This window comes from Ranitomeya imitator, chromosome 3, assembly GCF_032444005.1.
Source record: "Ranitomeya imitator isolate aRanImi1 chromosome 3, aRanImi1.pri, whole genome shotgun sequence".
NCBI classification, from domain to species: Eukaryota; Metazoa; Chordata; class Amphibia; order Anura; family Dendrobatidae; genus Ranitomeya; species Ranitomeya imitator.
Window position 1 is genome coordinate 681,258,590 of NC_091284.1, and position 16,028 is coordinate 681,274,617.

The window sequence follows — 16,028 nt, forward strand, 5'->3', positions numbered from 1 at the left end:
GGATTACTTCCATTTTGTAAGTGAGCATTTTCTTTCAGGGAGTTTCCCATGTGGTGTTCCCCTATAGAAGTGTTCCCCAACTCCGGTCCTCAAGAGCCACCAACAGGTCATGTTTTCAGGGTTTCCTTAGTATTGCACAGGTGATTGAATGCTTGCCTGTCCAGGTGATACAATTATCACCTGTGCAATACTAAGGAAATCCTGAAAACATGACATATAGTATGCCTTAGATTGGTCCCGGTGCTCTTTAGCAGACGCCTTTTGAACCATTTCAGGTTGTCTCTGAACGTTATCTTTTTCTTGTCTCAGTGCTGTCTATTAGACAAGTCTCAGAGCTAGCCACTCTGTCTGGTCGAGTTCCTTTCCTGATTTTCCCCAGGACAAGGTGGTCATCGAATCGTCTACGTTCTGTTTACAAGGTGGTCTTGTCTTTCCACCTTAACAAGGACTTTGTTTTTCTCTCTTTTGTCCAGCGTCTGTAAATCGGGTGGATTGAGCTCTTCACACCCTGGACGTAGTAAGGGCTCTCAGAAGGTTCGTCTCGAAGACCTAACCCTATCTGTGCTTCCTGAGGGTCTCAGGCAGGGTTTAGCCCCTTCAGGGCCATAATACCAAATGGATTCGCTTGGCTATTCGGAACTCCTACCGCATCAGAGATAAGCCTATCCCAGCAGGGATTAAGGCACACTTTACTCTGTCGGTGGACGCTTTTTTGAGCCATTCGGCATCGGGCGTCAACAGAACAGGTCTGCAAGGCTGCAACTTGGTACAGCTTACACTCTCAGACTTCTGCACATGCAGCCCTTCGCAGACGTATTCTGCAAGCGGCGCTAGCGCAACTTTAGTTATTTGGGACATGGGGGTCGATCTATTATGTTATTCCCCACCCATGGGCTGCTTTGGGACGTCCCATGGTCTGTGTCCCCCAATGAGGCGAAGGAGAAATGGGGATTTTTGAGTACTCCCCTTAAAATCCTTTTATCCAAGCCAATAATTGGGGGACACAGCAACCACCCTGTTAAAGGGACTGTCGCCCCCAAAATCGTCTGACGTAAGCCCACCGGCATCAGGGCTTATCTACATCATTCTGTAATGCTGTAGATAAGCCCCCAATGTATCCTGAAATATGAGAAAGAGGTTATATCATACTCGCCTGGGGGGGCAGTCCGGTCCGATGGGCGTCGCGGTCCTCTTCTTGTCTTCACGCTGCGGCACAGGAGTACTTTGTCTGCCCTGTTGAGGGCAGAGCAAAGTACTGCAGTGCTCAGGCGCTGGGCCTCTCTGACCTTTCCCGCGGCAGGAAGACGAGGACATGATGGTATGAAGATAGGAGGGGCTAGACCGCGACGCCCATCAGACCGGACAGCCCCCCAGGTGAGTATAATATAACCTCTTTTTCTCATCTTTCAGGATACATCGGGGGCTTATCTACAGCATTACAGAATGCTGTAGGTAAGCCCCTGATGCCGGTGGGCTTACCTCATATACGATTTTGGGGGTGACCGAGTCCCTTTAATCTTTTGGCTTTCACTTGTTTTTTCTTTAATTTGAGGTGTTGTGCTCTAATATGATGATATAATGATCTCCTGCTTTTGCACTGAACTGGGTCTCTGGGAGCCGGCAGGAGGGTGTACACTGCAGAGGAGGAGCTAACTTTTTGTTTCAACTTAGTGTCAGCCTCCTAGTGGCAGCAGTATAACACCCATGGTCTATGTCCCCCAATGATTGGCTCGGAGAAAAGGATTTTATGATGAGTACTTACAAAAATCCCCATTTTTGCATGTGATGCTCATAATCGATACTGAATAAATTAAGGTGTTTGTGATACTTCCTGATCTTCAGCTTCGGTAAAACGTTATCATAAACGTCATGTGAAAATCACATGTGGTTTAATTTTTTCCATCCTGGACATGCAAATAACTTATGTTTTTTTTTGTTGTTGTTGTTTTTTTCTCTGTGGATTTTCCTCATTTCATTCAAGTCTGAGGAAAATCTCCAAAGAAAATGCGCATTTACTACAACAGAAATTGACATTTTGCAGATTTACAAATGGCAACGCCGGTCAGTCTCTGCAGTGCTTTAAAAACAAAACAAAAAAAAAAACACAATAGACATTAGATTTTTTTCAATTGCATACAATTTGCCGTTACTAATGTTTTATAAAACCTAAAAGATGCACCAAATGACCCCTATGGGAACTTGCCCCATATTCTAAAACATCAAGATTATAATGCTTTCATGTTGTCCAGCATTATATCTTCTGATACTGATATGTCAAGTGCTATGAGAAACTACTGACCCTTGGGAATTCTAATTGGTGTCTCCTGTTCTAGCCTCACATTAATGAATAAATTACCAAAGTAAAGAAACCTAGAAAGTGATCTTGTGCCTAGGTATTCAATTACCGTAACATATTTCTTGTGGAGGGAAAATACTATTTTTTTTTTTTTTATTTGTCACACAAATTACAATACACACATAACAATATTAAGAAAACTGTAATCTTTCAGCCTTGCATATAAAAGCGGAGTTAACAACCTATCAATTCTCCTGATGCAGATATGACCGTCTACTTGAGTCCTGCAGCATTGCTCTAGTTGGAAAATATACAACGTTTTCGGATTCATATGCATCTGTTATCAAAGCCCTGGAACATTCTGCTTTAGCTATAAACCATCGCTTGGAGATAAAGGTAAATGCTCGTTATTGTGCAGCACTTTTCTGGTATTGATTCCTTCAGCTTCAAGCCCTCAAGTCTGTAAATCCGAAAAAGAACATATGATCTGATGTAGCTGATGGTGTTTTTTGCCAGATATATAGCATTGCCAAATTACCTTGCTCAGTGTAGAATATTCCTAAATCTTGTGTTACATCCACAGGCTTTGCTTAACTGTTTAGGGGTTATACTTGACCCTACTTGCCGCTTTCAGGAAGTTTCTGCCTGCCCAAGGCAGAGCATTAGGTTTCTTTGGAACTCTGTTCTATACTATAAGCATAATTGTGACTTTGTAGACTGGACTTAAGGGGTTGTCTCAAAATAGCTATCCATTCTTAAGGTATCCTAGGCAAGGGTACCCTGTGATGTCTGCGTTCCTTACATGCAGTCAAACTTATGGACAGCATGGTGTAGGGAAGAAGCCGAGTAAGATGTATAGGTTTGTTAGAACAGATTCAGTATAAGGCCCCCCCATCACATGTAAGTATAGCATCTGTTTTTTTCGCAGTTACCACACATACCCATTATGACCTATGGTGATCTTGATGTGTCCATGTGATCCACACACAGATCTGTCGGGCAGCACGGATGACTAGGAACAATGCAAGTCTATGGGTCCGAGAAAAACGCATACGACGCACAGATGGCGTGTGTGTGCTGCATATGTCTATCATTGCAAACTATAGAACAAACTTTGTGATTTCATTCTTTATTTATCCATGACCGAAAAACACTGAAGTCACACTGATGGAAACACACTAATATTTTTTTATTTTTTTTTACACATGTGAAGGGGGCCTTAATGGAATTTTATTCATTGAAATCCCTGGTTTTAGTCCAGATATGAGCCACGTGGGTGGTCCTACCTATTGACAGCTATCTTTCCATGCTGAATCCCAGTGAAGACTGTCAATCAGTGAGTAGGACCGCTCACTGGACACGTATTCACCACAGATTCAAGGAATAAAATGCAAGTCTAACTGAAACATTTCCCTCAATATTGTATATCAACGTGATCAGCTCCTCCTGCGGTTTACCATCCTGCCTGCATAGAGGCATGCGGGCAAAAATGAGTACATTGATTTGCGAATACTTTTCCGTTTGTCTAAGTCCACCACATGAATGTTCTCCATGTTTCCGAGGGGATGACAAACCATGACTATATCTGTGCAATGGAGTTTTCAAAATGATCATAAATGCTTTACAGAAGCCGCATTAGTTCTAAAAAGAAATACCCTTAGGCCACAGGTACACTATCCGTATTCGGTCAGTATTTTACTTCAGTATGTGTTCCAGTGTTCCACTCTTGGTTTTGGCTTACAATCAGAGGAAAAGTTTAATAGAAACACGTCACCACTTCTGTATTTATCACCCACTCCTGGTTTTGGCTTACACATGCTGAGGTAAAATATCGACCATATACTGGTAGTGTGACCTTAGTTCTAACTACGTGACCCTGTTGATTCCTGTGTTTTTTTTTTTTTTCATTGTCTGTAGAAGTTACACCCTGTATACCACACGTGACACCTGCAGCCGTTGCTCACCTGAGTGGTAACTACTATGTTTTTAAAGTAATGCTGCTTCTATATAGCATTTACCATAACTTGGAAAAAACCCTGTAAAAGTAATAAAAAGATCTCATCTCACTAGTTTTTATGTGCCTTTGGTCTTCTAAAGACTAGTCCAACAGTACCTTTACATGACCAGTCCGTTATTCTATTAAATCATTGTTCAGATTGATAGGCAAATGGGGCTGAAGATCTGAAGCGTCTGTACTCCAGCTCTATTCCCCTTTCAGCGCCGCCTCCTCCTACTTGACAGGCCGCTCCTGTCCCTGAGGCTGTCAGGCAGGCAGGAGCAGGTGGTGCTGGGCGGAGAATAGAGCTGGAGTGACAGAGGCCTCACATCTAAAGCCTCATTTACTTATCGCTTTCAAATGCTGATTTCTCATGAAGAGACCAGCCATGTAGAGAGAGGTATTGCTGGACTTGTCTTTGAAAGGGAGAAATGTGTATATAATTAGTTTAGGGAGGATGAAATCCTGCTGACAGATTCCATTCATTGCTAAACCATTTTTTTTTTGTGTAGTCTGGATGGCCTCTCACTTGGCTTTCTGTCTACGTACAGGATATTTAGTGGCTTTCATACGCCCTGCTGATTTGCGTAAAGGGTGATTCTTCTGACTTTAGCAAGTTTTTTGTTTTTAGGGGCACTTAAAAATGTACTTTCAACAAACCTTTACATCAATTTTACAATACAGGCAAATATAAGAAACTTATATTTTCTTAGAGTTCTTCCTTCTCTTATGAGCCATTTCTTCCCTTAACTCCGCATGCACTCTGATAAAAAAAAAAATAGCTTAACTCCATCCTAAAACAAAACCCACTCCCAGCACATTGCAAGTTTTTCTGCTAAGTCACCCTGTTGCTTTTTCGTGTGTGCGCAGTACATAGACTCAGCTGATTTGGAGCCGAGCACTCTGCAGCAGGAGCCTGTGCGGTACCATGAAGCCTGGCAGAAGCTCTGCAGCTCAGAGTAAGTAAATTGATAAGTATTTTGCCTCTTATGAGAAAGTCATAGCAGGCTGTTTTGCTGAGTTTTCTTCCAAACGAAGTGCACTTTTTCGTGTTTCTACAAAATGTGTTATGTTCCATATGCATATTGTCTCGTTACTATTTGATGTACAGTAACTTAATAAATGGCGTCATACCCAATGCCCCTTTTCCATTAATTTGAACAAAAAGTAAGCGGGAGCCTTTCCGAATCCTAGATCTTAGTTGTTGTTTTTTGTTGTTTTTTTTTTGTTTGTTTTTTTTTAATTAGATGCCACTAGATTTTTATCTGCTTGTTGATCCCACCAGATTGAACATAATCTACTGACATATGAAATCTTTTGAATCTAATCTGGTTTCTCTTAGCGGTGTACTTGTTCCTGGAGGATTTGGTGTTCGAGGAACAGAGGGCAAAATCCAGGCAATATCTTGGGCACGCAAACAGAAAAAGCCATTTTTGGGTGAGTGAACCTGACAGCCAGCAAATTACCCATCAATTATATCTATAGTTTCATGGTATGATGTCTTCTTTCAGGAGTGTGTCTGGGGATGCAGTTGGCTGTTGTGGAGTTTGCCAGAGAAATACTAGGATGGAAAGGTAAACCTACTGTCAAACACAATATGCTATATGTGAGCCATAATCATTAGTGATGAACGAATATGGTTGGATAAGATGTTATCAGAGCATGCTCATGTGCTAAGTGTCTTCGTGCTCGAAAAATGTTAGTCCCTGTGCCTGCATGTCTGTAACCAATGCAGGGATTCTCTAACAGCGGCGAGACATGCAGCTGCGAGGACTCGCACATATTTTTCGAGCATGCTGAAGACACTCTGCACATGAGCATGCTTGGATAACACCATATCCAAGCACTTCACTCATCACTAATAATTTATAATACTTATATTGTTGTCATTTAAATGAGGGAGAGCTTTTTAGGGAATCTATTAGCAAGATTTCACCCCCAAACTTATTTATATGCACATGTAGCACTTTGCTAATGAGCCTGTAGATCTGAAGCTTCTGTTACTCCGACTCTATTCCCCTCCTCCTATTTGACTGACCGCCTCTGTGCTGTGTGAATTCAAGCAAAGGAGCCATCAGTCAAGCAGGAGGTGGGGCTGGGTGAGAAATAGAGCCGGAATGGCAAAGGCTTGAGATCTACAGCCTCCTTTGTATATCAATTATTCAGTAACTGGCTGTCTAGGTAAAGGTATTGCTGGACTTGTCTGTGAAAGAGCTAGTCTTGGTATAGAATACATATTTTTTGTGAAATAATAAAATTATGCTGAAACAATTTTCTCTGATTAATTATGAATACATTTTCATAAACAGATGCCAATTCTACAGAATTTAATCCCCAAACCAGTCATCCAGTAGTAAGTATGCAGTCTGATGCGCCTAATTATATTCTTCTTTTATCATTTCTTTACAGATCCAAATTTCTGTGACTTTTTTAAAAAAATTTTTATACCGAATATGTTTATGGTGCTCATAGAACCAACTTTCTTGCATAGACGTAAGTTTAAAGGGATGGTGCAGATTTTGTTTTAACTTCATTTTAATAACATTTAGTTAATTGATTAGGTAACATTGAGCTTTGGAATAATATAATTTAGGTTAAGGATTTGTCCACTACTGTGTAGTGGCTGTTGCTTTGTTGTGCTGCAGGCCAGCTTCTTTAGATGAAAATACAAGCTATCTGGCAGCATACCAATACTGTTTACATTTGGCCTCCACAGGAGATGATGGCTTCTTGGTGGGGGTGACTGAGGTCGAAACCCATAATCTTAAATTCATTACCTATTCTACAATATAGTTCGGGCTGCTCTTAAATTCTACACATTGGACACATGGTCTATCATTACTAATGATGATATGTATCTAGGCCAGTTCTGTTACTCTATTTGTGTTGCTCATGTGTGGACAATTAAGATTTCTCAGTCCCCCATGACAGCACCACGGAGAGAGGGGACCCGACCTTCAGGGACAGGAAAACTACTGATAAAAGGGCGGTACCTCTCCCTCGCATCAGTTGGTTTCCTGTCCCTGATGGGGAACCTTTAGTGCGGTACCTGCACGAAGATGTCGTCCGGATGAAGATCCAGGGCCGGCCAGTCAGAATCCGGCAACGAGGAAGCTCCTTCCGCGGCTGGTATGGTGCCTGGGGCCGCCACCGCTGGGACTGATGGGTGCGCTGGGGGGGCTTGCGCAGCTGCCGCTCCGGAAAGGAGTATGGGGCTCCGGGATTCCCCTGGAGTACAGGTGCTGACAATGTGCACAGTGAGTGCACTAAGATGGCCGCCGCTCCGGAAGTAGAGCGGAACTTGCGGGCGCATGCACAGTAACGCTCCCTCAGCCACAATGGGCGCAGGAGGAGGAGGGTGGTACCGGATGTGGCACTGCAGAGCGGCAAATTTTAAAAGGGGAAAGATGCAGACAGCTTTTGCTGCATGCAGTCCCCATGGATATGGAAGGCAGCGACAAGCAGCAGCAGCAACAGCAGAAGCGCCATCATAAACCGGATGGCCCTAAAGACCAAGACAAGCGCAGTAGCTGTTCCATTAACCGCTCCACGCAGTGCAGCAGGTCAGCTGCAGCATACAAACCACCATCCACGGATCCCTCGGTCTAGGATCCAGTCCCCCCTCCAGAACCGGGAAAGAACGAGTCGGTGGGGGGAGAAATGAGAAACTGGTGTTGCCCCACTTGTAACAGAGCCTTATCAGAATCTTGGGATAAGAAGCTCTGTAGATCATGCATATAAAGAATAGTATGTGAGGAAACACCGGATTTTGCTTCGGAACTAAGGTCCGCAATCAGATCTGAAGTTCAGAATGCCTTTTCAACCATCACCCAGAGGGAAAAATCAAAAAATAAAGACCATATATACTCCAAATCTGACCCCTCTACTTCAGGGGAACGAGATTCAGATGCCTCAGACTCCTCAGCTTCATCCTGGGGTGAAAACGAAGGAGGACGTCACTGCTTTTCCCTAGACAAGGTAGAAGGTCTGGTAAAAGCAGTGAGATCCACCATGGGGATGGAAGACCCCCGTCCGGATAAAACAATCCAGGACATAATGTTTGGGGGCTTAGGACAAAAGAAACGCAGTGTGTGTACAATAAATCCAAATGTCCAAACCCCAATGAAAAAAGAATGGGAACGACCGGATAGAAAAATTAGTCAGTTCCTTCTTTCAAAAGGAAATACCATTTTTTTCCACATCCTGGAACAAAGCTCCTAAGCTTGATGTAGCTGTGGCCAAAGCCTCAAAAAAGTTTGCACTCCCCTTTGAAGACATGGGTACACTCAAAGACCCACTAGATAAAAAAAAGCTGACACCCACCTGAAAGGGGCCTGGGAATCAGCGGGGGGAAATCTTATGCCGGCTACAGCAGCGACATGTACCTCCAGATCCCTCATGGTTTGGGTGGATCAACTGGAGAAACAGCTGAGGGATGGGACATCAAGGAACAAAATCCTAGAATCCTTACCCATGAAAGGCAGCAGCATTCCTAGCGGACTCCTTTGCAGATTCAGTCCGTTTAACATAAAAAACGGCAGTTCTTTCAAATGCGGCCAGGAGAACCCTATGGCTCAAAAGCTGGCCTGGAGATCTTCAAACCAGACTTAAACTATGCTCTATTCCCTGTGAGGGTAAATATTCGGAGAAATTTTGGTTTACATAATCCAAAAAGCAGGAGATAAGAAGAGAGGATTCCCGAACCTAGGGCCAACACCATGCCAACGGCCCTTTCGAAATAAGAAATTTTTCTGTAGAAAACTCCCAAGGGAACAAAATAAATGGGAAGAAGGACAGGGGATTTCTCTTTAACAACCCCTCCCGAGATAAAAAAAAAATCCACCAAGTAACTGTCTTCCCTGGGTGGGGGGGAAGATTAACTCTATTCCTCCCGGCCTGGGAAAAAATATCAAACAGTCCTTGGATCCTAGGTCTAATTGGGTCGGGGCTGAAGATAGATTTTTTTTTTTCCTCCTTTCCCCCTCAGAACTGTCATAACTCCCCTAAAGTCCTCAGCAGGGGAGCAAGGAGCATTAGAAATCTAAGTCCTAAATCTAGTAAAGCGGTTTTACAGCGCGTTCACCTCACGAAATGGGGAAAGGGTTTTATTCTCCGCTATTTCTGGTGTCAAAACCAGACTGTACATATCAGACAATAAACCTACGGAAATTGAACAACTATGTCAGAAACCAAAAATTCAAGATGAAATCGATAAGATCCACAATGAAAATACTGTTTCCAGGATGCTTCATGACGGTATTAGATCTCAGAGATGCATATTATCACGTACCTGTCTACAAGGAATATTGAAAATTCCTCAGGCTGGCAGTCTTCGTAAACTGGGAGGTGGAAGAATTCCAATACAGAGCTCTCTCATTCGGAATATTTTTATATATATATATAATATATTATTTTTTTTTTTTTTATTTTTTTTTCTCCAAAAGTTTGGACACCTTTTCATTTAAAGATTTTTCTGTATTTTCATGGCTATGAAAATTGTGCATTCACACTGAAGGCATTAATACTATGAATTAACACGTCAAATTATATACTTAACAAAAAAGTGTGAAATTATGCCTTATATTCTAGGTTCTTCAAAGTAGCCACCTTTTTGCTTTGACTGCTTGGCACACTCTTGGCATTCTCTTGATGAGCTTCAAGAGGTAGTCACCGTGAATGGTTTTCACTTCACAGGTGTGCCCTGTCAGGTTTAATAAGTGGGATTTAGTGCCCTATAAACGGGGTCGGGACCACCAGTTGTGTTGTGCTGAAGTCTGGTGGATACACAGCTGATAGTCCTACTGAATAGACTGCTAGAATTTGTATTATGACAAGAAAAAAAGCAGCTAAATAAAGAAAAACAAGTGGCCATCATTACTTTAAGAAAAGGTCAGTCAGTCCGAAAAATTGGGAAAACTTTGAAAATGTCCTCAAGTGCAGTTGCAGAAACCATCAAGCGCTACCAAGAAACTGGCTCACATGAGGACCGCCACAGGAAAGGAAGACCAAGAGTCACCTCTGCTTCTGAGGAAAAGTGTATCCGAGTAACCAGCCTCAGAAATCACAGGTTAACAGCAGCTAAGATTATAGACCAGGTCAATGCCGCAGAGTTCTAGCAGCAGACGCATCTCTACAACAACTGTTAAGAGGAGACTTTGTGCAGCAGGCCTTCATGGTAAAATAGCTGCTAGGAAACCACTGCTAAGGACAGGCAACAAACAGAAGAGACTTGTTTGGGCTAAAGAACGCAAGGAATGGACATTAGACCAGTGGAAATCTGTGCTTTGGTCTGGGGAGTCCAAATTTGAGATCTTTGGTTCCAACCACCGTGTCTCTGTGCGACGCAGAAAAGGTGAACGAATGGACTCTACATGCCTGGTTCCCACCGTGAAGCATGGAGGAGGTGGTGTGATGGTGTGGGGGTGCCTTGCTGGTGACACTTGGATTTATTCAAAATTGAAGGCATATTGAGCCAGCATGGCTACCACAGCATCTTGTAGCGGCATGCTATTCCATCCGGTTCGCGTTTAGTTGGACCATCATTTATTTTTCAACAGGACAATGACCCCAAACACACCTCCAGGCTGTGTAAGGGCTATTTGACCAGGAAGGAGAGTGGTGGGGTGATATACCAGATGACCTGGCCTCCACAGTCACCAGACCTGAACCCAATCGAGATTGTTTGGGGTGAGCTGGACCCCAGAGTGAAGGTAAAAGGGCCAACAAGTGCTAGGGAAATCTGGGAACTCCTTCAAGATTGTTGGAAGACCATTTCCGGTGACTACCTCTTGAAGCTCATCAAGAGAATGCCAAGAGTGTGCAAAGCAGTTATCAAAGCAAAAGGTGGCTACTTTGAAGAACCTAGAATATAAGACATATATTCAGTTGTTTCACACTTTTTTGTTCAGTATATAATTCCACATGTGTTAATTCATAGTTTTGATGCCTTCAGTGTGAATGTACAATTCTCATAGCCATGAAAATGCAGAAAAATCTTTAAATGAGGTGTCCAAACTTTTGCTCTGATATCTCTCTATCTCTATCTATCCTTTTTTTTTTTTCTTCTCCTTCGCCTCATTGGGGGACACAGACCGTGGGTGTATGCTGCTGCCACTAGGAGGCTGACACTAAGTGATACAGAGAGTTAGCTCCTCCCCTGCTGTATACACCCTCCTGCTGGCTCTCGGCAAGCCAGTTCTTGCTTAGTGTCCGTAGGAGGCACACGGACGGGCCTGCTATTCAAACACACAACTCTTCCCTTCAAGGGCACCGATCTCCCTTCACCATGAACAGAGGAGCACATGGAGTGTCGCCTCTATGTACCCACTTCTGCAGCCAGGCCTAATGCTGGACAACTAGCCCTGGGTACAGAGGCACCTTCTCTATTGCACCCGAGCAGCCCCCACTGTACCACCACTGTTAAAGCGGATGGCACAAGGATGCGGACGGTTCCTCTCCACCTCCCTAACAAAGGGATGGTGGATTGAGGTATACCCCTCTATCCCTGCACCATCCACGTTGCAATACCTGACCTGCAGCAGAACAGAAGAGTGCGCGCGCTTTCCTCGGCGCTGAAACCCAGTCAACCGTAGCGGCTCCATGCCGGGACGCGCACCGATGGTGAGTGGATCTAGTCAGCGTTGGGCCTCTGCAGTGGGATGTTCACATGCTGACAGGCAGCCTCAGCCATGGCTTCCCTGTGGCCCACCTCCCTGAGGTAACACTCCGAACGGCTGCCAAAATTTAGCCCCCGGCTTCGGCCGATGTGTAGGCCGGAAGCCGAGCCCGCACTATGGTGCGCTGGGGAGGCTCCGCCCACTTTTCTGGCGCTTCTCGCCTGGCACCGGAGCGCTTGTTTTTTTTCTCGGCCACCACCACCAAAGCCCCCTCACTTCTACCTTTGGTATTGCTCCCGCCTGCTGCAGAAATGTAGGCCTCGGCTTGGGCCTATTCATGGAAGTCACGAGGTTTCGCCCACATCACGTCTGTGGCTCTGCCCCCCGAATTGGCGCCTCTCGCTCTCTGCGAGACTTTACCACCTCTTCAACTCTCGGTGGCACTCTTGGTCCACCCGGCCGGCTCAAACAGGGGCGACGGTTTTGCATTAAAGGGGCACAATGATGCTGCAACATCAGTACCCGGGAAAAGTACTGCTCTCTCCTCCCGCATTTTCCCCCTGTACTTAAAGGCACATGACCAGTATTTCCTGGTCTTAAGGCACATGACCAGTATTCCCCGGTCTTAAGGGCACATGACCAGTATCCTCTGGTCTTAAGGGCACATGACCACTATTCCCTGGTCTTTGTTGCACATGGCCAGTATCCTTTTTCAGCCAATATGCAAACACGTGGGGTGTCCCCTCCACGTATACAACCTACGATGTGGGATGCCATGCCTGGTCTGATTTTTAGGTGCGACTGGTCCTTTAAAGCAGAGGTCCCCAACTCCAGTCCTCAAGGCCCACCAACATGTCATGTTTTCAGGATTTCCTTAGTCTTGCCCAGGTAATAATTGCATCACCTGTGCAATGCAAAGGAAATCCTGAAAACATGACCTGTTGGTGGGCCTTGAGGACTGGAGTTGGGGACCTCTGCTTTAAAGGGCGCTGATCTCCCTACACCATCAACAGACGAGCACATGGGAGTGTCGCCTCCATGTATCCTCTTCTGCAGCCAGGCCTAACGCCGGACAACCAGGCATGTCCACACGGGGACCTGAACTCTGTATGTACAGAGGCACCCTTTTTGGCGTCCGAGCACCCCCTCTGCATCACCACTATTTAGCAGATGATGCAAGAAGGTCGACAATCCCTCTCCACTTCCCTGTTAAGAGGATGGTGGATCAGGGGTTCATCATTTTAGCTCTGCAGCATCAAAAGAGCGACGATATCAAGAGATGGATTTTTCCTGACCTGCTGGATGCAGCCGCGCATTCTGCCACTTGGCAGATTAACCGGGTAGAATCTCCTGTGGTATACCTACCAGTATCCCTGCCCCATGGGTCATCAATTAAAAATACCACGGACTGTCAGATGGCAAATCTGGTTTGTTCTGTCTTGTGGCCTCAGGTTCAGCGCTCTACCCTCCCTTAGCCACCGCATGGGTTGCTAGAGCAATGGTCTCCTGGTCGGAGACCTTAACTACTTTGATTCACAACAGTAACTTTTTTCCGTAGGCAGTACGGCTGGCCATTCAAATCTCTTGAGCGGGAGACTATGTGGTTCACGCTTTTTGGATGCAGCTATTTGTCCGGCACTGTCAGCAGCAAATGCCATTACACTCAGTAGGGCATTATAGCTCAGAGAATGGAAGCGTACTCTGCTTTCAAAAAGCCTCTGGCATCACTCCCTTACCAGAGTGGTCGGTTATTCAGTAAGAAGTTGGGAGCGTTCCCTACGCAGGAACAAAGGATCGCATATTTCTCCTTCGCCTCATTGGGGGACACAGACCGTGGGTGTATGCTGCTGCCAATAGGAGGCTGACACTAAGTGATACAAAAAAAGTTAGCTCCTCCCCTGCAGTATACACCCTCCTGCTGGCTCTCAGCTAACCAGTTCTTGCTTAGTGTCTGTAGGAGGCACATGGGTCTGTTTCAGACCCCAACGTTTTTATTTTATTGTTTACTTTTCTGTAAATTTTTATTTTTTAATTAACGGAGTGAAGGGGGCGACGGTTCCTTTCAAGGTTCCGATCTCCCCCAAACCATCAACAGGCGAGTATACCTCCCCGTACCTCTCCTGCGACGTGGGAAGCCATGCCTGAGCTCACTTAAGGGGCGACGGTTCCTTTCATGGTCCCGATCTCCCCAGACCAGCAGCAGGCGAGCACATGGAGTGTCGCCTCCATGTATCCTCTCCTGGAGCCAGGCCTAATGCCGGACAACTGGCCCTGTCCACCCGGACTGAACTCCGTGGATGCACAGAGGCCCCTCTCTATGGCGTCCGAGCAGCCCCCACTGTCCCACCACTGTGAAAGCGGATGGCACAAGGAGGCGGACGGTTCCTCTCCACCTCCCTAACAAACAGATGATGGATTGAGGCTTATCCCTGCACCGTCCACGCTGCTCAGAACAGCGCTGAAACCCACATCCGGCTCCATGCCGGGACGCGCACCAATGGTGAGTGGATCCATCTTCAGAGGGATATCCACATGCTGACAGGCAGCCTCAACCACTTCCCTGTGGCCCACCTCTCTGAGGTAACGCTCTGGATGGCTGCAAAAATTTAGTCCCCGGCTTCGGCCGATTTGTAGGCCGCATCCTGGAAGTCTTGCCTGGAACGACCCACTGGTGACGTCCGCCGGCTACAGAAATTTAGGCCCCGGCTTAGGCCTATTCAACATCGTGTCTGTGGCTCCGCCCCCCAAATTGGCGCTTCTCGCTCTCTGCGAGATTTTATCAACTCTGCAGCTCCCGGTGGCCATCTTGGTCCACCCGGCCAGCTCACACTGGGGTGACAGTATTTTTGCATTAAAGGGGCACATCGACTCTACATCAGTATTCCCTGGTCTTAAAGGCATATGGCCAGTATTCCCAGTCTTAAAGGTGCATGACCAGTATTCCCTGGTCTTAAAGGTGCATGACCAGTATTTCCTGGTCTTAAAGGTGCATGACCAGTATTTCCTGGTCTTAAAGGTGCATGACCAGTATTTCCTGGTCTTAAAGGTGCATGACCCCTATTTCCTGGTCTTAAAGGTGCATGACCAGTATTCCCTGGTCTTAAAGGTTCATGACCAGTATTCCCTGGTCTTAAAGGTGCATGACCAGTATTCCCTGGTCTTAAAGGTGCATGACCAGTATTCCCTGGTCTTAAAGGTGCATGACCAGTATTCCCTGGTCTTAAAGGTGCATGACCAGTATTCTCTGGTCTTAAAGGTGCATGACCAGTATTCTCTGGTCTTAAAGGTGCATGACCAGTATTTCCTGGTCTTAAAGGTGCATGACCAGTATTCCCTGGTCTTAAAGGTGCATGACCAGTATTCTCTGGTCTTAAAGGTGCATGACCAGTATTTCCTGGTCTTAAAGGTGCATGACCAGTATTCCCTGGTCTTAAAGGTGCATGACCAGTATTCTCTGGTCTTAAAGGTGCATGACCAGTATTTCCTGGTCTTAAAGGTGCATGACCAGTATTTCCTGGTCTTAAAGGTGCATGACCAGTATTCCCTGGTCTTAAAGGTGCATGACCAGTATTTCCTGGTCTTAAAGGTGCATGACCAGTATTTCCTGGTCTTAAAGGTGCATGACCAGTATTCCCTGGTCTTAAAGGTGCATGACCAGTATTCCCTGGTCTTAAAGGTGCATGACCAGTATTCCCTGGTCTTAAAGGTGCATGACCAGTATTCTCTGGTCTTAAAGGTGCATGACCAGTATTCCCTGGTCTTAAAGGTGCATGACCAGTATTCCCTGGTCTTAAAGGTGCATGACCAGTATTCTCTGGTCTTAAAGGTGCATGACCAGTATTCTCTGGTCTTAAAGGCGCATGACCAGTATTCTCTGGTCTTAAAGGTGCATGACCAGTATTCTCTGGTCTTAAAGGTGCATGACCAGTATTCTCTGGTCTTAAAGGCGTATGACCAGTATTCCCTGGTCTTAAAGGCGCTTGATCAGTCCGAGGAGCCCTCCGCCGCCGACCCCAGCTTTATCCTCTAGTTCCCCTCAGTGGACTTCTTCACTGACCAATCCATGGTTCTCTGACCAAGAGATTGAATCCCTCTGTGTACCCTCTGTGTTTGGAGTGCT

The 16,028-nt window shown here is 45.6% G+C and overlaps 1 protein-coding gene across 2 annotated transcripts in view; it reads left to right on the forward strand.

The window, feature by feature from the left end:
* Positions 1-16,028, forward strand: part of CTPS1 (CTP synthase 1) — a 183,294-nt gene that overhangs the window by 77,171 nt on the left and 90,095 nt on the right. For both annotated transcript variants that reach the window (XM_069758427.1, XM_069758428.1), the window contains exons 9-13: positions 2,560-2,692; positions 5,163-5,251; positions 5,635-5,729; positions 5,804-5,866; positions 6,602-6,645. In XM_069758427.1, coding sequence (XP_069614528.1) covers positions 2,560-2,692; positions 5,163-5,251; positions 5,635-5,729; positions 5,804-5,866; positions 6,602-6,645 — 424 coding nt within the window. The remainder of the gene's footprint in view (positions 1-2,559; positions 2,693-5,162; positions 5,252-5,634; positions 5,730-5,803; positions 5,867-6,601; positions 6,646-16,028) is intronic.